Source organism: Lagenorhynchus albirostris, chromosome 19, assembly GCF_949774975.1.
Source record: "Lagenorhynchus albirostris chromosome 19, mLagAlb1.1, whole genome shotgun sequence".
Taxonomy (NCBI): Eukaryota; Metazoa; Chordata; class Mammalia; order Artiodactyla; family Delphinidae; genus Lagenorhynchus; species Lagenorhynchus albirostris.
Genome location: NC_083113.1, coordinates 10,763,463 through 10,786,243, shown reverse-complemented (window position 1 = coordinate 10,786,243; position 22,781 = coordinate 10,763,463). Strand labels below are relative to the sequence as shown.

Genomic DNA, 22,781 nt, shown 5'->3' with positions numbered 1-22,781 from the left:
CTTGGCATAGGCCCTCATTAGACATGCGCTAAAGAGAAAAGTTGGCAACGGGACACCAGAGGTTGGGAAGGGAGGCTGGTCACATCTCCTTTGCTTCCGGAGAATTGGCACTTAGGGAGACCCCGCCTCCTCATTAGGCTCCACTGGCTCAGGACCGCAGAAGAGGTCTGGGGGCGTGGCCTGAGGGGGCGGCACCTGCCGAAAAGGCGGGCAGCTGAGCGAGCGCTGATTGGTCGGCACTTTGGCGCGCACCGGAAAAGACTGTGTCAGGAGGCGCGAGGCCAGGCTAGCTCTGTGGTGGAAGACAGGGCCTTCCCCAGGCGCGCGTGCGCACGGCCACTTGAAGCCTGCCAGTCTCGCACCCAGCACATCTTGGCAGGAACTGCTGAGGGCGTGGCCTCGCCTCAGGAGTTCGCTCTGCTCTCCTCCTCAGGCCTCGCGCAGGAGCCTCGCGCCAAAGGGGATTCGCGTCCGCCTCACGCTTGGAACGTGGTGGCTGAGGCCGGCCTGAGGTTCGCGCACGCAACCAGCCTACCGGGACCAGCACGAGACACGCTGTCTGATCAGGCTCCCAAGTGTGGGGCTGGCGCAAAACCAGAAGGGCGCCATTGTGCACGTCCTGAGGCGGGTGCTGGAGGCCAAGGGGAACGGGTCGGGTGACTAGCCGGCCAGAGGGGAGCCTGGGGTCCACTTCGTGGTCGTGGCCTCCCTCTGGGAGTTTCAGGCAGACGGGAGGGCGGTTGTGCCTTGGGTGCCCGGGCCCTGGGGGAGGCAGGACCCGAGCAGCAGAGCCGGAGTTTGGGTTTGAGGCTGGGCCTGGGTTTGGGGATCCACGCTCAAGTTTGAGATACGAAGTCTCTGAATAGTGTTGGGGATTTGGGGGTCACAGGTTAGGATCTGGGGTCTCGGGATTTGTGTCTGGAGAGAACTCGTTTTGGAAATCTGAAGGTCTTGGGTTTTGTGGCTGGAAGCTTTCCTGTTGGAATCAGAGATCCTAGTCTGGGGATCTGGAAGTCTAGAATAGCATTTTGGGGGTGCGGGGTCTAATTTGGGAGGATTGAAGCTTCAGTGTAGATTTAGGGTCTAGAATCTCAATGTAGAGTATGAGGTATGAGATTTAGGGTCTGGGGTCACAGTTTGGAGCTTTGAGAATTGTTAGGGCCTGCAGTCCCCCACATTGAGTATGAGGCTTCAGTTTTAGACTTTGGGTTTCAGAGTGGAACTCACGTGTGAGATCTCAGTTTAGGGTTGGGGGTCACAATTTGAGGGTCTGAAGTGACAGTTTGGGGATCTAGAGGTCTTGGTTTTAGGATCTGAGGTCAATTTGGGGGACTGAGGTTTGCTTTGGGGAGATTGGATTTCTTACTTTAGGGTTTGGGTTCTCAATATTAAAGTTTATGGTCTGTGTTTTTTCTTTTTTTAATTAATTTATTTTTATTTTTGGCTGCGTTGGGTCTTCATTGCTGCACGTGGGCTTTCTCTAGTTGCGGGGAGCGGGGGCTACTCTCCGTTGCGGTGCGTGGGCTTCTCATTGCGGTGGCTTCTCTTGTTGCGGAGCACGGGCTCTAGGCGTGCAGGCTGCAGTAGTTGTGGCGCACGGGCTTAGTTGCTCCAGGGCATGTGGGATCTTCCCAGACCAGGGCTTGAACCCGTGTCCCCTGCACTGGCAGGCGGATTCTTAACCACTGAGCCACCAGGGAAGCCCTGGTCTGTGTTCTTAATACTAGGATTGGGTTCATATTTGGAGATCAGAAATTAACAGTTTGGGGGTCTAGAGCATCTCAGTATTAGAATTTAGGGCGTTTAGGTTTGGGAAGGGCTCCTTTTTATGCTCTAGGTCCTCACTTTAGGAGTTTAAAGACATAGTTTTAGTATCTTAATATCACAGTGTAGAGATCTCAAGCCACAGTTTTCAGATGTGGTTCCCATTGCAGGGTCTGACATTTCACTGTTAAGACTGAAGTTCTGAAGTCAAAGTTTGGGAATCTGCTCCTTTTAGTTTTAGGTCTGGATTGTGATTTACGGGCCCCAATTTGCAATTTGAGATTCATGGACTTCAGTTCAGAGTTTGGGCATTTTAATTTGGTCTCTTGACCTGTGTTTATGGGGACTGGGGACTTATTTTGGGATCTCTGAGTGCTCAAAGGAGTATGATGGGGGAAATGAGGCTGCCCGTCAAGCTGTGCATTCCTCCTGGAATCCCAGAGGTCACTAATAATTCTTTCTTTTCCCCTCTTTGCAGATGTGGAATTCCAGCAAGCACTTGTGTTTCCCTGAACAGCCCAGGACCAACTTCCTGGGTCCCAGGAACAGGTAAGTGTTCCCCCGGCCCACCTCCCTCACAGCTCCAGCCACTCTGGTTGAATAATAGTAACAGTAGTGTTTACTGAGTATTTACTAGTTTGCCAGACTTTTTGCTAAGGCTTTTGTTTGTATAAAATCCTTTAATCCTTACAACAACTCCACGAGGAAGTAGGTGCGAATATTACCGCCATTTCAAGATGAGAGAACTCTGAGGTAGTTGGCAAAGATCATCTCTAAGCCCTTGCAGGTTTTGACATCCTGATTTTCTTAAATGCCCTTCCTTCCTTTCTTTAATTCACATATTCATTTTGCCATCAAGCACCTACCAAGTGTCAGGAATCGTACAGAGGGGATTTTCCTAGCAGATTGAGGGTTGGATCAGATTTCTCCCTTCCTCTAAAGTCTGGATAAAGAAGAGAGCCAGAGTTCATCTTATTCCCCACTGCCTTCCCCAGTGACTTCCCGCCCACCTATGTCTTCATTTATTAACTCCAAAAATAAGTGTCTGCTTTGTTCAGGTTCTCTACTTAGGTACTGTGCTCAGAAGGGGCAAATGAAGAAAATGAAGAATGCCTCTCTCACTTGCCTTTTCCTCCTGGAATTCCAGAGGTCACCAACAATGCATTCTCTTTCCCCCCTTTCTAGATGTGGGGTCTTTGTGTTAATAAAGACTCTTAGTTGCAATTAACAGAAACCTAGCTAAAACTGGCTTATGCATAATAGGGGATTTATTGGATCCTTTAAACAAAAAATTCCGGGGCATCAGGCTTGGCTGGTTCTAGTTGAGGAGTTAAATGATATGGCCAGGAATCTGCCTCTCTTTGCTCTGCTCTTGTCTGTGTTGGCTCTCCATTTGTGAGGGCAAGATGGCTCCCAGCCACTCCAGGTCCATATCCTGCCAACTTGACAAGCCTAGCAGAGTCTCTTTCCAGGATCCGTTGACTCTGATTGGTCAAGCCTAGGTTACAACCGCAGTCCTGAATCAATCACTTGACTTCTTGGCTAGACCTTGCTTCAGTGCTCCCTAGTGGAAGGGGAGGTTGGGGTCAGCTTCTCTGAACCATATGGACTGAGAGTGGGGAGGGATCGTTCCCCAAAGGAAACTATTACCAGGAAAGGGAGGAATTGGATGTCGGTCAACCAAAAACAACAGTTTTATCAACAGTAGTCATCCAGTACAATACCCCCACCCCATTCTCCAACATCCCTTATCCCTAAATCGTTCCAACAAATGACTGTCTACCTTCTGTCTTGAACTAACATTTCGTGAGCGCTCCCTATGTGCTAAACACCTTCTGGACAAGATCACACTTTCCAGCCACCTCCATTTTGTAAATGAATTATAAACAGGCTCAGAGTGATGAAAGCACTTGCCCAAAGTCACACAGCAAGTGGCAGAGCTGGGATTTCAACCAGATCTGTTTGCTTCAAAAGCTGAACCTTGTAACCAACTATTATGCTGCTTCTTGGGACTGCCCCCTGCTTTGTCCCACTTTGGGACAGCTCTTACTCTTAAGTTCCTGCACATGTTAAAGCAAATTAGGGTCTGGGCCTTGGTTTTCCCATAGCTAATATGAGAAATTTGGACTGGCTCTTGATTAAGGCTTCTTCCAGCTCCTGCATTAAAAACACATTAAGGGACTTCCCTGGTGGTGCAGTGGTTAAGGCTCTGTGCTCCCAATGCAGTGGACCTGGGTTCAATCCCTGGTCAGGGAACTAGATCCCACAGGCCGCAACTAAGAGTTTGCATGCCACAACTAAGGAGCTGGCAAGCCACAACTAAGGAGACCACGTGCCGCAAAAGACCCAGAGCAACCAAATAAATTAATTAAATATTTTTAAAAACACATTAAAAATTATAGTTTATGACAGCACTGGTATAAATATGAATATAATCCAAGTTGAATTATATTCATTTATTTCTCTTTTGGTTTTAAAAGAAATTAAAACATTCTCAAAGCCCCTAAAAGTAGCACCAGCCCTAGGCACTGTGCTTACGCTACCTGATGGATAAGTCAGTCCGGGATATAACAATAAATAAAAGAGACAGGGCTTCCCTGGTGGCTCAGTGGTTGGGAGTCCGTCTGCCGGTGCGGGGGACGCGGGTTTGTGCCGTGGAGCGGCTGGGCCCGTGAGCCATGGCCGCTGGGCCTGAGCATCCGGAGCCTGTGCTCCGCGGCGAGAGAGGCCACGGCGGTGGGAGGCCTGCGTGCTGCAAAAAAAAAAAAAAAAGAGACAAAAATCCCTCTCCTTATGTTTATATTTATAAGAAAGAAAGAGAGAGAGAGAGAAGGAGAGGAAGGAAGGAAGGGAGGGAGGGAGGAAGGAAGGAAAGAAGGAAGGGAAGGAAGAAAGAAAGAAAGATTTCAGATGCTGATAAAGGATATGGGGATGTGACCAAGAATGTGCTTATTTAGATCAGGTAGTCAGGAAAGGCCTCTAGGGAGATTACATTTAAGCTAAGCGCGGAATGGCAAGAAATCAGCCGTGTAAAAATCGGGGCAAAAGAACATTCCAGGTGGAGGCAATGGTAAAGGCCCTAAGGCAGAAATAAACTTGGCGGTTGAAAGAAGCAGAAAAAGACCCATGTGGCCGGAGCTGGCCTGTTCCCCACAGAATCAGAGGGCAGAGCTGGGATTAGTGGGTGAAAATTAAACAGACTCTGAGGAAAGAACTTGGCTGAAACCAAAACCATCCAGCCAGGAAAGGAGCAGCCTTGAGAGCGAGTGCCCAGTTCCCTGAGGCCCCTGTGAGCAGAGCCCCAGGTCACAGCTCTTCAGGACCGCTGCCCAAGAGCGGCCAAGATTTTGCATTTCCTAGTCACCCTTTTTCTCCCTCCAATTTTTTTTTTTTTCCTGGAACTCCTGTGTTTGTGCAGAAGGCTCTCTCAGTGCTTTGCAAAACCCAGAGGAAACACCCAGGGACTAGTTGATATGAAACCCTTTTTCTCAGACATGGTCAAATAGCACCTTGAACTTAAATAGACCTGGATACTTTTTCTTCCTGGCTTTCTGTGCTGTTTCTCTTTGGAGTTTCTAGGGAGTCCTCTAGAACAGCAGGAAAGTTGCATGCAGAAAATAAATATCAGGGCCAGGCAAGACGTTAGCGGTCAGCCTACCCAGTGTTTCTCCACGGACAGAAACCCTGCACCCACCCTTGCCCCTCGAAATTATGGTTTCTATCAGGAAAGAACTAGAGACCAATTGGTGGTTTTGCTTTTCTTTCATTCCTTCATTCAGCTGACTAATACGTATAGTCTCCTGTACTCGTGGTGGTTCTGGGAGGGTGCACTAGAAATGCCATCCCCTGCAGAAAACACGTTAATGCTTCCCGTTGGGCTTCAGATAAAGGCAAACCTTCATACTGTGAGCCTGTAAGACCCATAAGACCCTGCGTCATCTGGCCCCTACCTCGTCCTCCAGCCTCATCTCACCCCACAGGACTCCTTGCTTTCTGTGCTCCAGACACTTCAGCTTTATTTCCTCTGACTTCTCCATGCTCCCTCTGTCTGAAACATTCCCTCTCCCCCTCCACTGATGCAGCTCCACTCATCCTTCAGAGCAGCTTCTGGCCAGGTTTCCTTCCTCTGGAAAAACCTCATAGGTTAGATCAAAACCACCTATCACAAGTTTCCATAACACCGAGCAGCACCTCTCCTTTGTCCCCAGGAGGGACATGTGATTCATGCAGTCACAGAGCCTTGAGCTTAGAAGAGCCCAATGCTTGGTTTAATGCTCTGCTCTCACCATCCTGAAATTCTTCACTTTTTTTTTTTGGCCAGGCCGTGCGGCTTGTGGGATTTTAGTTCCCGGACCAGGGACTGAAGCCGGGTCCTCAGCAGTGAAAGTGCGGCGTCCTAACCACTGGACACCAGGGAATTCCCAGAATTCTTAATTTCTGAACAAGGGGACCCACAGTTTCATTTGCAATGCCCCCACCCCCAGCAAATTATACAGCTGGTTCTGGTCCTAGTTGCCATTTTATGTTTATTTGTGTGACAATTTGATGAATGACTTTATCCCCGACTGCATTGTAGGCTCTAGAAGGGGCTGTAGTTGTTTTATAGTCTTTTGTCCCTGTCACTGATCACACTTCCTGGCACATAGTAGGGGCTTACTAAGTAATTGCTGAATGAATGAGCGAGAACGATTCTTTCAGGGCTTCAGAGTTGGGTTAGGGAGATAAGTGTCTCCCACACTGCTCCCCCATGTCCTCGAGGGCAGGACAGTGATTCCTCTCCCTTTCCACAGTGTCCAGCACAGGGCCTGGCAAAGAGGGGGTGTCAGTTCGTGGGTCTGAGTAGGAACCAAAGATACATCTGTAATCAAGGAAGTGTTTTGGGCTGGGCAGTGCTGCAGGTGACACAAAGTGTTGTGGACATTCAGAGTCGGGGAGAAAAACAAGGGAGGTCGGGGGAGGCTTCCTCGGGTGGCAATTGAATCAGGCCCTGAAGGAAGGTGAGATAAGGTTTGGTGGAGACGAGGTGTTTGGGCCTTCCCAAAGAAGTAGCAGGAGTAGTGGCAGCGGTGTGTAATTTGGGAGAGAGACTCCAACGTCTTCGTGTCTCCATCCGTCAGGAGAGAGGGGTACAGGTGTGCGTACACGGATATATTATGAATTATGGGTTCAGGGATTAGATCCTGGAAGTTCTGCATCTGCTCAGGAGTCAACTTCTTTCATGCCCTTATTTATTCAGTCATTTAGCAGATAGGCGACGACTTCCCGCAGTGTGCCAGACCCTGTCCTAGGTGCTGGAGACACAGCGGTGCCCCTACTCAGCTCTCCCCAACTGCAGGGGCCAGAGAAGTGCATGAGCACAGGGGCAGGGGGACCTGAGCAGAGATACCTCACCTGTCCTGTGGCCTTGGGGTCCATTGATGGGAGAGAACGAAAGGAAGTAAGAGATGAGACCAGAAGGGTCAGGCGGGCCAGGCCATGGGGGGCATTATAAGCCATGTTAAGTAAGGGTTTAAACTTGATCCTTCATAATGGGATGGCATTGAGAGGTTTGAAGTGCTTATTAAGTAACTAATGTATTCAGTCCTATTGGTAGCCCTCTGCCTCTGAAAGAATATCCTCATTCCTTTTGCACAGATGAGAAAACCATAGGCAGAAAAAACCATAGGCAGGTTTGTGTTTCAGAAAGATCACCGTGACTCTTGTAGAGAGTGTGGCTTGGAGGAAGCCAGATGGAAGGCTGGGAGAGCTATGTCAGCACATGGACTAGGGCAGGAGCGAGGGGATGGAGAGAAGGGATTGGAGGAGGAATGGGCAAGATTTGGTGACTGATTGGACCAGGGGATGGGGGAGAGCGAGCAGTGCAGACAATGCCCAGGCTTCTGTCTTGGGTGCCTGGGGCAGGGAGCTTGTCTGAGCTGGGGAACACTGAGACAAGCGGTCTGGGGGGTCAGGTGCCAAATTCCATTTCGGATGTCCTAACCCACACCAGCTCTTGCCCCAAAACAGGAGGGCGAGTAAAAACCACACCAACAAACTGCAAGAGCTGGCATTGCTGCTACCCGTGGCCCTGAGGACCAGTACCAAGAAGTTCACCAAGGTAAGGGGGCTGAAGGAGATGAGGTGGATTTGGGAGGCAGATCTGAACATATCAGCAATCGGGTTGACCTCCCTTGTCCTAGGAAACCTAGACAGACCCACCCAGTGACAGCACTGACATGGCAATGGTCCTGACTGGGAATTTCTGGGAGTCTGTGATCCCATGACTAGAAGCCTGGGGGATTCTTTCCTGCAAAGGAGGCAGGGGGAATTGGGAGGGGAAAAATAGGCAAGGTGCCGGGTCAAGGTCATCCCTCTGGGGGTCACGCAGCCTGCATTTGAGCCCTCCAGCCCCACACCTGCAGAACTCTGGGCAGCTCGCTCAGGTTATCAGCCTCTCAAGCCTCAGGTTTCCCAGCTATAAAACAAGAAAAAAATAACTCCTCCTACTCAGCGATATTGTGAGACCAAAGTGACATGATAGCCATGACAGGGCCTGAATAAATGTCGGTTCCCTTTCCGGGTGCCTTCTTTTGTGACTTTGTGGGGATCGTCTCCATGAGGTAGGGATAAAGCTTCTCGGTGCCTCCCCAGTGGCCACTCAATAAATGTTTATAGTGCTGAGCTAACACTTGCTCCCAGGACGAACAACTTAATATGAGACTCAGAGATCTGGAAGGTTTGGTGTGATGTTTTCTTGCTATAGTTTCTCTCATTCAGTCCCTCATTCATTCATTCATCAGCCATTTATGGAAAGATTGTCAGACGTCAGAAGCTGTTCTGCCGGCAACAAGGGGAAGCAAAGAAATTTGAAACCCAGCCCTCCTCCTCTGAGAACTTAGAATCTGGTCAAGAAGATAAAGATTTAGGGACTTCCCAGGTGGTCCAGTGGTTAGGACTTGGTGCTTCCACTGCTGGGGCCCAGGTTCGATCCCTGGTTCAGGGAACTGGGACCCTGCAAGCTGTGTGGCACGGCCAGAAAGAAAAAAAAGAGGAAGATTTGAACACACAATAACTGATCCGACCTAGAATGTTATACTTGCCTTCAGAGAGGTTCAGGGCAGCGGGTGTTTGGGAGAGATTTGCCCGACCCTAACCCTATCCTTCTCCCTGCCAGCCACAGCCCATCCATCACCAGATCACGCTGCTTGTCTCTCCTAAATCCCTCTCAATTGTAGGTGCTTGTATCAGTTTCCTGTGGCTGCTCTAATAGATTACCACAAACTTAGTGGCTTAAAACAACACAACTTTGTTCTCTCAGAGTGCTGGAGGTCAGAAATCCAAAATCAGTCCCACTGGACTAAAGTCACGGTGTCAGCAGGAGGGTCCAGGGGAGCATCCATTTCCTCTCCCTTTGCCAACTTCTAGAGGCCGCCTATGGTCCTTGGCTCACAGCCCCTTCCAAGCCAGCAGCGTAGCATCTTCTAGTCTCTCCTCTACCTCTGCTTTTGTCGTCATTCGCCTTCTCTGCCTTTGACCCTCTAACCTCCTGCTCATAAGGACGCGTGTGATTACACTGGGCCCACTCAGACAATCCAGAATAACCTCCCCATCTCAAGATCCTTAACTTCATCACATCTGCAAAGTCCCCTTTGTCACACATGGCAACATATTCACAGGTCCCGGGGACTAGGACGTGGATGCCTTTGGGGGAGGCATTATGCAGAGCACCACAGTGCTCAAAAAATATCTGGGGGATTTTGCCCTCTGTCCTCCAACATTTGAGTATCTGGTGTGCGTAGGCACTATAAGTTCTTGTCGGGCAAGGCAGAGATGATTGGGACACAGCCTCTGCCCTGGAGGAATGACAGTTGAGTCAGGGCACAGGCAGCATTTCATCACTGACTAGATGACCACATCTCTTCGTGGAATCCTCCCCAGGCCTCAGCCCACTTTCTTTACCATTGATTCTCTGCTGTCTTAATAATCCCACTTCTTCCCCGTCTTCATCCTCCCTTAAATTCATTCCTGGGCCCCCGGCTCCATGTACAACCAGTGTCCCACTCAGTCCCCAGCCTGCCTGACATGCATCATCACAGCTCGTCCAAGGGCTGTGTGACGTGCTCAGTCCACTGCTGAATAAACCGTGGGAGCTATTATGCGTTGTTTTGCCCATGTTTGAGATTTAGGCTTCAGCTTAGGTCCGCGGTATCCTTCCTCACCATCCTGGCTGATTAAGTGCCCCTGCCCCATGTGGTCCGTGGCTTCCCATCCCTCTGACCATCACAGCCCTCTGCACATTACTGTGATTGTTTCCATTTCTCTGATTCCCTTTATCTTATTTTATTTTTGGCTGCATTGGGTCTTTGTTGCTGCACGCGGGCTTTTCTCTAGTTGCAGCGAGCGGGGGCTACTCTTCGTTGCAGTGCGCGGGCTTCTCATTGCAGTGGCTTCTCTTGTTGCGGAGCATGGGCTTTAGGCACGTGAGCTTCAGTAGTTGTGGCGTGCGGGCTCAGTAGTTGTGGCTCGCAGGCTTAGTTGCTCCGCGGCATGTGGGGTCTTCCTGGGCCAGGGCTCGAACCCGTGTCCCCTCCATTGACAGGTGGATTCTTAACCACTGCGCCACCAGGGAAGTCCCTCTCTGACTCCCTTTAGATGAAGGGTTCTGCAAAGGTAAAAACCATAATAGATGAATCTCTGTCCCCAGCACCCCAGGGCAGATAACAATAACAGTTGCTCCCCATTGACTGAGAGTTCTAGGTGTCAGACAGTGGATGCCAAGCTTCTTAGATACATTTTCTCTCTCTCTCTTTTTTTTTTTTGAGATGGCTACTTTATTTATTTATTGGCCATGGCATGAGGCATGCAGGATCTCAGTTCCCCAACCAGAGATGGAACCCGCGCCCCCTGCAGTGGAAGCGCTGGAGTCTTAACCCCCGGACTGCCAGGGAAATCCCTACATTTTCTCATTTAATCCTCCCCGCAAGGCTTGTGAGATGAGTATGAGTATGCTCATTTTTTGGTTCGAGGAAACAGGAGCACAGAGGGGTCATATTGTCCAGAGAGGCACAGCTGGCTAATGGCAGAGTGAGTCAGATGTGTCTCATTCCAAAGGCCCACACCCTCCACCACTCTGTCACTCGATGCTCGATAGATGTTTGCTGAATGAATGAATGAATGAATTTCCCTCTGTTGAGACAGTTATAGTTTGCATCGATCTTACCTTCAGGAAGTCTCTGGGATTTGAACCTCTGGTGTAGCCCCTGAGCTAACCTTCCCAAAGTTTCAATTACCAAGCTTTCTTTCTGTCCTGAAATCTGAGTTGATGCCCAGTTGCCTTCTGCATAAAATCTTTGTGCTAGTAATAATAAGTGACACTTTATATTGCTTTACAGTTTACAGAGAATTAGCTTAGTGAATGCCCACCATGTGCCAAGCCTGGTGTTGGAGATACTAAGCTAAAAAGACAGGATTTGCTTTTGAAAAACTCATGGTCTATTTATACAAAGATAGAAAAGGTCTTTTTTTTTTTTTTTTAGTAAATTTATTTTATTTATTTATTCTTGGCTGCATTGGGTCTTCGTTGCTGTGCACAGGCTTTCTCTACTTGGGGAGAGCAGGGCTACTCTTCGTTGCGGTGAGCGGGCTTCTCATTGTGGTGGCTTCTCTCATTGTGGAGCACGGGCTCTAGGCACGTGGGCTTCAGTAGTTGCAGCACGCGGGCTCAGTAGTGTGGGTCGCAGGCTCAGGAGTTGTGGGTCACAGGCTCTGTAGTTGTGGGTCGCGGGCGCTAGAGCACAGGCTCAGTAGTTGTGACACACGGGCTTAGCTGCTCCGTGGCACTTGGGATCTTCCCGGACCAGGGCTCGAACCCGTGTCCCCTGCATTGGCAGGCGGATTCTCAACCACTGTGCCACCAGGGAAGCCCCCAAAGGTTTCTATTTAATCCCTTGAGAAGCCGATGAAGGTGTTCTTTCTCATCCAGATATCAACTAAGCATTTTTTGGACAACTGATTTATCAGGCTCTGTGCTGGGCGATTTCACACACACTAATTTATTTCGTCCTAATGATAATCCTCTGAGGCTGAATGAATATCCTCGTTACCATTGCACAGATGAGAAAACCGAGGCCCAGAGAAGTAAAATGACCCACTCCCAGTGCACAGCCAGTAAGTGGCAGGTTGGAGCCAGGCCCCAAACCAATAATCTCTTGGCTGTGTCACGTTATTCCTTAGTTAGATTATAGCTTCCTTCCCTGGATCAGGTTAAATAAGTTCAGTGACTGTATTATATTTTATGGAACGATTTCACATAAGTCATCTCATGAGACCATCCTTTTTTAAAATTAATTTTTATTGGAGTATAGTTGATTTACAATGTTGCGTTAGTTTCTGCTGTACAGCATAGTGAATCGGTTATACATATACATATATCCACTCTTTTAGATTCTTTTCCCATAAAGGCCATTACAGAGTATCGAGTAGAGTCCCCTGTGCTATACAGTTGGTCCTTATTAGTTATCTACTTTATATATAGTAGTGTGTATATGTCAGTCCCAGTCTCCCAATGTATCCCCCACCCCCCCAGACCATGTTTCCTGATTTGGGGTTGGAAGATTCCTGCTAACGGTTTTGTTGTTATTCTGGGGATCCAGTTCAATCCAAAAAATATTTATGGGTGTTCTTCCTTCACCAGGCTAACTCCTTTCAGTCTTCAGTTTAAATGCTGCCACTTCAGAGAGGCCTTTCTGGACACCCAAGTCTAATTTCAGAGTCACCTGTTATGCTCTTTGATTCATAATGCTTATCACACACTTGATAATTTTTTAGGAATTATGAGTTTATTAAGGTCCGCTGCCCTCCCTGGATTGTAAGTTCCACGAAGGCAAACAAAAGTATGTCTAGTTCACCCCTCCACATGGCTCTTAGTAGGTAGTATCTTTTTTAGCTTAGTGTCTCCAATACTGGCCCAGCTGGTATTTGGCGGCCGGTTGGGGGATGCCCGCTGATGCTGTGGGGAAGAGGCGTTCCTTCAGTGATAACTGACTAAGTCACCTCTCGATTCTGTGTGCTTGGGATCCAGAAATCAATTAGCTACAGTCTCTACCCTCAGCCAGTTCAAGGTCAATGGGAGAGAATGATACCTAAACAGATAATTATAAAACACTGTGGCAAGTGCCTTGGTGGAAACAGGCCCAGGGTTTTACAAGAATGCAGAGGAGGGACATCTGACCCAGCCTGGGTGAGGGGTCAGGAGGGCAGGAAAGCTTCCAGAAGGGGAGAACACTGTGCTGAGGCTCAAAGGAGGAGAAGCCAGGGAGGGAGTCTGTGGGGAGAAGAGGAGGGCTTTGCGTGTGCCAAGGGCCAGGGGTGGGAAGCTGAGCAGTGTGTGTCCCCAAAACTGGACCAGGAGGCGAGCAGGCCTGGGTTCAGATCCCAGCTCTGCCACTTCCTCTCTGTAACCCAGCAAGTCCCTTTAACGCTCTGGGCCTCCGTTTCCTTACCTGTAACCGCCGGCTTACTGGGCCACAGTGAGGACTAAAGAGCAGAATAGGAACCTCTCTGCCAATGGGGGGATTGTTGGGGCAGGGTCCCCGGTCCCCAGCAGCCTCACATCATCTCAGGCCCCCGCTCAACCCTGTCTTTCTTTTGGGGGCAGAAGGAGATTCTGCTGCACGTCCTGTACTACATTCACTACCTCCAGAGAAAAATCGATGCGGCCAAGGCCTTGCTCGAATTCCACACCACCGATGGGAACGGTGGACTGGGGGGTAAGTAAGTTCAGCCGACGTTTCCCAGCGCCTGCTACGTGCCAAGCATTGTCCTGGCTGTCAGGGACGCTGAGTGACTTAGACTGGTCCAGTCCTTCCTGGATCTCACAGCCTGTCTCACGGGACAAGTCAGAGGGATGTCCAAAGTGCTGTGACCCCAGAGGAGGGTGTCTGGGAAGACTGTGGTGGGAGGGGCCTCGGAGCTGGGCCTTCGAGGACAGGGAAGGGGGAACCATGCCAGGCAGAAGAAACAAGGTGAACAAGGGTCTGAAGGCACGAGAAGACACCTGTGGGACGTCCGGGGACAGGCAAGCAGTTGGGTATGACTGGAGGGGTCGTGTAGCACCCAGCTGATGTGCGCAGACTCCTGAGCCAGGTCCCAACTCAGGCACAGTCCTATCAGCTTCTGATAGGGACGTGGGATTCCAGAAACCTGCGGGTGACCTACACTGCTCTGTGCCTCAGTTTCCTCACCTGCAAAATGGACCCATACCCCCTTTCTGTGTTTGTTGTGAGGATTTAATGAGTTAATACATGTAAAGGGTGCTGTAACACGGCGCCTGGAACAAGCCAGTCATCCCATGCCGTGTGTGCCGGCTGCTGTGGTTACTGGTGGGAGGGATACACGGGCAAGAGGGGTAGAAGATGAGGCAGGGATGAGATTCTGAAGGGCCTCAAGCGCCTGGCGGAGGAGGGAGATGAAGAAGATGAGAATGACTGAAGGCCTTTAAACCAGAGGAAAGCCATGATCAGAGTTTCTTTGAGGAAGAGGTGCCTGACATCTAGCGTGGGGACTTGCTATTAAGTAAGAAGCTGGAGTGGGGGAGATGAGTGAAGATACTTTTAGGGGTGATCTGGATGGGAGATGATGAGGCCAATGTAGCACCGTAGCTGAGGGTGTAGACAGAAGTAGGTAAATTTGGGAGTATTTTTTTTTGGCCATGCCGCACAGCATGCGGGATCTTAGTTCCCCGACCAGGGGTCGAACCCATACCTCCAGCCTTGGGAGTGCAGAGTCTTAACCACTGGACCGCCAGGGAAGTCCTTGGGAGACGTTAATGAGGAAGAGTTGAGAGGCCCCGGGCCACCCAGGGTGGGTGCTGGAGCCCCTACCATCTTGAGGAGGCTGGAGGAAGAACTGATTTGGGAGGCAGAAGACGGGGAAGTATCTGGGAAGTGCTGGGTCTGTCTTTCCTCTCAGCTGAGGCCCGGAATGCCCTGAGGACAACTGAGTTCTCGCCTGTACTTCTGCCGCCTGGCTGCGCAACCTCAGCCAGGTCCCATCTCCTCCCGGGACCTCAGTTTCCCCATTTGTAAAGTCAGTCTGGGGACCGTGGCAGCCTCCCTGCTCCCTGTCCATCATGAAGTGCTGTCCAGAGGCAGCATTCAGGATGGATAAGGGTGAGGGCATCTGACCTGCCTCATTCTCCGTCCTGCGCAGGGCTGGGTTGGAAGCAGGCCGCAGGCCCAGCAAAGTGGAGACACTCCACCCCGTCCAGCACCCCACACTCTCACGAGTCCCATCTTTGGGGAGGCTGCCAGAAACCTCGAAAGAAGAAGCCGGCCCAAGCATCAGGTACAAGCCATCAGTGGGGACAGAAGAGGGTGCAGGGGTCAGATGGGAGCGGGGCTCCTTCTCCAGGACCGTCCCCACTCCCGGGAGGCCCAGTCGGCAATCCTGAGCCCTTGACAAGGCTCTGGATTCAAATGTGCCTGGGTTCAGCTGTGGTGCCTCCTCTTCCTAGCTCTGAGGCCTGGGGGTGGGTCACTCTTCTCCTATGAGCCTCAGCTTCCTGGTCTGGAAATTGGAGGGCCTGCCACAGGGTGGTCCTCAGATTAGGAGCCAGGCGCACGCCGCTCAAGCAGTGCTTAAGTGATGGGGCACATGGCCAGTGCCCAGGAATGGAAGCTGCTGTCAGCATTTATCATCCCTCTGCCCAGTCATCCATCCCCAGGCCAGGGCAGCAGGGAGTGTGGGGTGACAGAAGGACCCCAGTGAGGGAGGCAAGTGTCCCAGGTCCCACCTCAGCCTTGCTACTAACACTACCTGTCCCTTCCCCTTTTCGAGCCTCCGTTTCCACGTCCTTAAAAAGGGAGTTGGACCTAATCAATGATTTCCAGCTCTGGCTGCACATCTGAATCACTGGGGTGCTTTTAAAAATACCCATTACCTGTGCCTCACACCCAGAAAGTCAGGCTTCAGTGATCTGGGTGGAACCTGGGCATCAGTATTTTCAGAGCTCGCAAGGTGATTCTAACGTGTGGGCAGGGGAAGGGGGTGTCCGACTAGGTGGTCTTTGTGTGAGGATCTGGGCCTCTCCGGGAAGGACTGAGTGACCAGGCCAGACAAAGCTTTGAAGCAGGTTATTGGGCCCAGAGCAAAGACCCCCACCTCAGCCACCCTCCGGTGACAGTCAGGCCCCCAGCCCTGTCTGACGCCATCTCTCTGATCTCCCAGAACGCCAGACCCGGGCCCAGAACCCTCGTCGCTGTCTGGCCCTGGACCAGCCTAAGAAGCAGGTGACCCCATCCCCAGACCAGAGAGGAGGAAACATGGTGGCGACCATCACCCCTCCAAGATGCCTCGACTCCTGCAGTCACCCCAAGGCTGTGTCATCTCCATCTCAAGGTGACAGAAAGGGAGGAAGATCCTGGCTGACACTGCTGCATATGGCTGAGAACAGCGTCCACTGTGACATCTCAAGTTGGTGTCTTTCCTCTCCACTAACTTAACCACTCGTTTATATACCACTTGTCAGGCACCCTCGACGTCCCAGGCACAGTCCTAGTCGCCAGGGATTCTACAATGGACAAGAGAGACGCTGTGTCGCAGCCTCTTTCCAAGTTTCCTTTTCCCTTCAGGCTCTGTTGGGGGTGTAAGCAGGGGACAGGGTCACAGAACTGGAGGCAAGAGCAGGGCCGCCTCGTGAGCCTTCCTTCACTTGAAGCAGCCAGACAAACGCTCTTGTGAGTCCCCATCCCTTTGCCAGCTTGCAAAGGTGTGACACCCCCAGGAGATACGGGCGCGACTGGAAGGCGAGGCCTCAGGTCATCCTATTCCTCTGTCTGTTCCTTCAGCCTTTCCTCCCAGAGCATCTCCTCTGGGCCAGGCCATGTGAGCGGTGCCGGTGACAGTCCAGTGAAGAAATCCCACGCTCTCACTTCCTGGGGTCGCCCAGGAGGCTGTGGGAGCCCCAAGAAGGCGCCTGACCCACCTGGGGAAGGAGGGTGTCCCAGATCTTGAGCTAATCTTGTGACCTTGGGCCAGTTACTTGATATCTCAATGCCTCCGTTTATTTAACTGTAAATGGGTATTATAAAAACCGTACCCTTTGGTAAAGGGCTACCGAGTAGTATGTAAAACTTAAGATTAAAACCGTGCTGCCTTGGTGAGCACTATATACTTGTTTGCGCTCATCATCTTCATCATCATCACTCTGCTTAAGGATTTTATCTTCCTTACAGCTTCTGATAGGGCCGTGGGATTCCAGAAACCTGCAGGTGATTCAGGGAGCCCCCAAACCTCACACAGAGGCCCCAGAGCCTGAGGTTTTGGCTGGGATGGGGGGAGGGATAGGCTGTGGCATACCCCAGCACCTCTCCGTCCCTGCCTCTGTGAGTCCCAGGATTTGGGCCAGACACAGGAGTGACCATCCTGACTTGCCCCCCCCCAACCCCATAGGCTGCTGTTGCAAAAACAGTGCCCAGGATGCGGGGCCTTACCCTGCCTTCGAGGCCCAGCAACGGGTTGAGAGGATCCATTTTCTCAACAGGACCCAGCCCCGTCCCAGGTAAGGGAAGCCCAGGGATGTGAGTGGAAGAAGCTGAGGCGTTTGGTGGGATTGGCTAAGGCTTGGTGAGAAATGGGGTCAATCACCACCCTCGACTGGTATCTGTGGAGTGAGCACCTCTGAGGGCCTAGCTTTGCGTCAGGCATCATGAGCTCGAGGGAAAGCCTTGCTTCCTACGTGTTGACCAGGGCCGCATCCTCTCCCTGCCTCCCGTCCCGCCCTCTACCCTGTCCCCAGTAGTCACCTGCATGGCTTTTCTAACACAGAAGACCTTGATCATGTCAGTTTTTGGCTTTAAGCTATTCCCTCCTGTTGGGTAGAGCCCAGATATCTTAATTAGCATTTGAGACCCTCTCTGGTCCCAGCTCACCTTGCCAGCCCCCTTTCCTGCTCCTCAACTGCAAACCTTACCCTTAACACCACCAAATATTCGCCACTCCCTGCGGGAGCCAGGCCCGTGTCCCCTCTGGGCTTCTCACCCTTTGTTCCCTCTTCCTGGAAGCTTGATCCCTTCGTCCACCTGGAAAACTACCCATCCTTTAAGCTTAGCTCAGCTCGGTCCTCCCTCCTGCCCTGCCCACCGTCTGTGTCCTCCTCAAAGCCCCATCACAGCTCTGCCCCCGTGTAGTCAGCTCTGATTACAGCTGGCCTCTCTTTATAAGCCCTGAAGCTCCTTGAGGGCGGGCACCCCCCAGCGGCCGGCACGGAGAGATCCCTGTCTTAGTCCACAGTGGGTGACACTGAGACACCCAAAGGGGAAAGGGCTCACCCCAGGGCCCACGGTGTCTCCAGCCCAGGACTCCAGGTCTGCCTCTTCAATTCCTCCTCTTGCAGGCAGAAGCTGGTGTTGTGCGATTACAGCGAGGAGGTGGACGAGGAGTCCCCAGATGCTGACCCTTGGCTTCCTGCCTGGACCCCAAAGGGCAGCGCCCATGGTAACTGAAGCTCTGTCTGTCCTCCTTGTAGCCTGGAGTGGGGTCTTCTTGGTACCTTCCTTCTGAGGATGTCTGTGGAAGGGAGGAGAGCGGGAAAGGGATGGATGTCCGCTAAGCACAGGGATGGCAACACACAGCCTGCCCACTGTCCCTGAGCCATCAGTTGCCATGGAAGACGTTGCTGATCAATCATTACTCTTTCTGTTGATCCCAGACACTGCCTCAGAAGCTTTCTTAACACAGAGCTCCAGATAGCTAAAGTCAGTCTATTGGATCTGGCACATCATGATATTGATTTTTTTCCTGGCCATTCCTAACAAGACGCCAGGCACCGTGCCTCTTAATTTCCTCTTCCAAGCACTCACCACAAGGAACTGACAGTCACCTTTCCCCAGTGTCTGGCACCGTCTGCTCAAAGCCAGCTGCTGTGCTGGGGAAGAGGGCAACCTCTGACACACCCTCGAGCCTGATATTTCCTTTTCAGGGAGCCCACTCGCCTTGGGGACTCCCCAGATTGACAACTGGAATGCGACAGGCCACCGGAGCCAGATCCTGGGGCTCAGCCCCTCCCTCTTCAGCTCCCCGGGGAAACTGCAGCCAGAACAGATCCTGGAGGATGGCGCCAAGCACCTGACCCAAGGTGAGCACCGTGGTTCATTCAGAAAAAACACCTGCAGTGACACCCACCAAGTGTGCAGCCCTGTGCTGGCAGTGCTGGATAACCAGGGATGAATCCCATCCCAGCCCTCAAGGAGCCCACAGCCTGGTGGGGAGCAGCCCCAGGCCAGCGTGGCGCGTGGAAGGCTCTAGGAGCCTGGAATAGGGACCCACTCACTCTGCCCAGGTTGGTGGTTCCCCACGGGAGCTGGCCTGTGAGCCGGATTTGGACTTGGGGCAGAAGATCCCAAAGCCAAAGCCAGAGAAGGGCACTCCGGCTAGCAGGGGCGGCGGGACAGGCACGGTGCCCTGAGAGAGGCGTTCCCGCCCCAGCCACCCCTCTGGCCTCCCTCCCCGCCCCCGACAGCTCTCTTTGAAGAAGTATTCTTAGATCCTGCGTCTTCATCTTCTGCCTGCACGCTTGAGGGACTACAGAAGAAGGTAGGTGTCTGCCCATGCATCTGTCCACACACACGTCCATCCTTCTCTCCACCTGCTTGATCCACTCATCCGTCCCCTCGACCTTTCAGCTCCTCCCCCACTCACCTGTCCATCCATCATGCTTCTCCTCATCCTTCCAGAGACTCACCCACCATCTGTGCCCTCACCTGCCTGCCCATCCTTTGAACACTCCCTGCTGGCCACCAGGCGCCCTGCTCTGTGCTGGGCCCTTAGAATGAACCAGACACAAAGGATAAAAGCTGAAAGCTGCCAGGTGCCCAGAAAAGACCCCACATAATTTTATGACTGCTCTATGAGTCAGGTTCTCTTGTGAACCCATTTAACAGATGAGGAAATTGAAAACAGCCGGTGACCCCCAGGATCCTCAGTTGGAAAGAGCCTCCTTCCCAGGCCCCCGGGCTGATTTCTGTAGCACCGTCTGCTCCAGCAGTTCAACGTCTGACTGCCAGAGGGGCAGCCCCAGCTCCGGTCCCCAGTGTGTGGCCCCCTCCAGTGTGTGGGAAGGTGGCCCCCTGCCTCAATGAATAGCTGAATCTGCTGTAGAAACAAAAATAGACACCTTTAGCGGAGCTCTTGGAAGTGCAGCCACTGCACCAAGTGCCTCTCGGCCTTGCAGAGGATGTGTAGTGACACCATCTGTGCATGAAACTGAGGCTCAGAGGAGCTAAGACTTGCCCGGGGCATCACAGCTACTTTGCAAGGTGGTAAACTGATGGGATTGAGAGAGAGTGCCCCAGAATAGGAGGCAGAAGACCCCCATCCACCTCCTCTCCAACCCCCTGTGGGAACTGGGGAAACTTAGCTTGAATTTCTGAGGAGGCATCTGGAGGCTGTTTTGAGCCTGAGCTGTTTGTGATGATGCTCATGTGACCTCCTAGGAAAGCAGTGAGTGGGGGCCATGAAGGGACAGCACTGTCCCCCTCCGTCTTCTCCCAACTTTCTCCTTCACCCCCCAGGACACACCCCCTGAGGCCCCCGAAGACCTTCCCGACTCCCTCAGCCGGTGCCAGTCCTTGGTCTCGCTGGACCACTGCTACCTGTCGCTGTGTGAGAACAGCAAGGAGCTGTGCAGCCCCAGCTCGGAGGACACGGACACAGACTCGGTGTGGAGGCAGCAGGAGGTGAGGGAGACAGAAAGCCATCCGCCTGGTCAGTCCGCGTCTCCTGCCTGCCCTCACCTCTCTGTCTCCCACCCAGGATGTTCAGGCCGACCTCGAGGGCCTGCAGTCCTCCAGCGATGAGGATGAGAGTTATACGTGGACCCCCACCCAGCGGGCCTCAGCCCTGCCCGCAGCCGGAAGGAAGGGCAGGGCGGGCAGGGGCCTTGTGAAGCCCAATGAGAGCAAGCAAACCCCCTGCCCCACCCAGATGAAGAAGAAGTGTGTCAACGGCTTCATCATGTTCTGCAGGATGAACCGGAAGCAGTACATCAGGTGGGAGGGCGTCCTCTTCAGCCCTGATTGGGGCCCTACCTCACTGTCCATCCACCGGCAGAGCAGGCCACCCACTGCTGCCGACACATTCCTCAGCCACGCTCTCCCGGCCTCCCCCGGCCCCGTGGCACTGGTCAGGGCCTGTGCACTGCAAGCAGTGAAACTCAGCTCAGACTTAGGAAAAATAGAAAACTAACTGGCTTGAATTAATTAATATAATGAACTAATTAATATAATTAAATTAACCTGAAAAAAGAGGAGCCACCTTCAGACGTGGTTGGTCCTTGGGCTCAAGGGACACTGCCCGGGCTCCTTGTCCCCCTCCACTCCACGCTCAGGGTTGGCTTTGTGCTCCATCACGCTGGGCTGGGCTGGGGCAGGCTCTCCCGCAGGAGCTCCAGGCTCGTGTCCTGTCTCCCGCCCCAGCAACCCTGTGGGACGAGTGCTCCTCGTTTCTAAGATTTCAAGCAAAAGTTCTTGGGGCCGACTTGACATGATCTATCAGGCACCTAGCCCTGAACCGATCTTGCCAGTCTGCAGCCTCCGTGGAGAAGAGGTGGTGCTGGTATTGGAGCGGCGGATACAGGTCCCAGGACACGGGGTGGCCCCTTTCCAACCACCATTTAGTCCAGCTCCCTTCAGGGGGCGCGAAAGGAGGCATCTTTCAGGGCAACACGGAAAGATCCGAGTTCTCAGCTTTGGAAAGCTGTGGCTCTGAGAGGGCCAGGGACCCTTGTGTGGTCACACCGTTGGCCTTCGCCCAAGCCAGGCGAGGCTACAGGCCTCTCCTCACCTCCTCCTCCCTCCTGCCCCAGAGCCTGCCCTGGGACCGCATCCACGACTGCCACCAAGGAGCTGGCCCACCTCTGGCGGATGATGACCCTGCAGGAGCGGAGACCATATTGGTGAGCAGCCCCTGCCCAGAAGGTGTGGGTGGCAGAGGCGAGGCCCCTGCTTCTCATCCTGCTCTGATTTTCAGAGCCTTGAGCTCTGTGATGTTGGAAACAGGTTGGGAGTTTCCTCGGGCAGGAGATTTGGGTGTCACGAGCTCTTATGAAAGAGTTGGGGTGACAGAAGCAGAGCGGCACTCTACCCCTGGCTGTAACTTCGAAGGGCAAACAGCTTAATTCTGGATTTGGACCCCACTGCCCTAAATTTCCTTTGCCCTCTCTGCCACAGGGAGTTTCTCAGAGCAGAAAGCTGGGTCTTAACTTCCCTGTCGCTTGGTCTTCTTCTTCTCTTCCCCTCTTGATGCCCCGTCCCCCCTGAAACCCTCTCCTCTCCACCTGCCCAGCTTGCAACTGGCCCCGGAAACACACGTGCACGTGTGCAGATGGTGACAGGTCCTCACGGGAGCCAGTGGCTCCCCCGCTGGGGCCAAATAAAGCCCTGGACACCCCCTCAGCCCAGGCCCTGGTCACTGCTGGGGCCAGAGCACTGGGGGTGGGACAGAGATGGTCGGGAGGCGACCGAGGAATCCTGCCCATCCTGCCACCTCTCTCCCAGCACCAAAGCGCGCAGGTTCAGTCGCCGGCACAACCGGATCGTGAAGAAGGTCAGCTCCAGCAGCGAGGACGAGGACTGGGAGACCCCCAAGCCCTTCTACCAGCTGCTGGCTGAGAAGGCCCGCCGCCGCTATACCGCGCGTGAGGGCAGCCTCACTCCCTCCGCCACTGCCTCGCAGCTCCTGCAGCCGTGGTCTGAAACGAGGCGCCGGTGGTGAAGAGGTTGTCTCGTCCTGGGCATCACCGCCGCTAGTGCAGAGCCCCTCAGTCAGGCACCCCCAAGTTGGGAGGCGGCTATTTATTGACCCCAGTGCTTTGTGCGTTTGCCTTGATACGGGGCAGCCAGAACTTCTCCCGCCCGGGGTAGCAGGCGTCTCACAGCCCCTTTCAAGCCTGGCCTGGCCTATCAGAGGAGCCGCAGGTGGGGAGGAAGGACCCCCCCCCCGCCGCCACCCCCAACAATGAAATGCAAGGAGGTGCAGTTGCC

General features: G+C 52.8%; 1 protein-coding gene across 1 annotated transcript; it reads left to right on the top strand.

Annotated features, from left to right (window-relative positions):
• The first annotated feature begins 427 nt into the window (after window positions 1-427).
• Window positions 428-22,684, top strand: MEIOSIN (meiosis initiator). Its single transcript, XM_060131459.1, has 14 exons — window positions 428-512; window positions 2,243-2,313; window positions 7,771-7,861; window positions 13,400-13,511; window positions 14,953-15,087; window positions 15,970-16,215; window positions 17,194-17,302; window positions 18,137-18,237; window positions 18,722-18,877; window positions 19,262-19,335; window positions 20,313-20,477; window positions 20,554-20,789; window positions 21,605-21,694; window positions 22,296-22,684. Exons 2-14 carry the CDS (start codon window positions 2,243-2,245, stop codon window positions 22,510-22,512), a joined length of 1,803 nt encoding a protein of 600 aa, XP_059987442.1. The 5' UTR covers window positions 428-512; the 3' UTR covers window positions 22,513-22,684.
• Window positions 22,685-22,781: the final 97 nt, after the last annotated feature.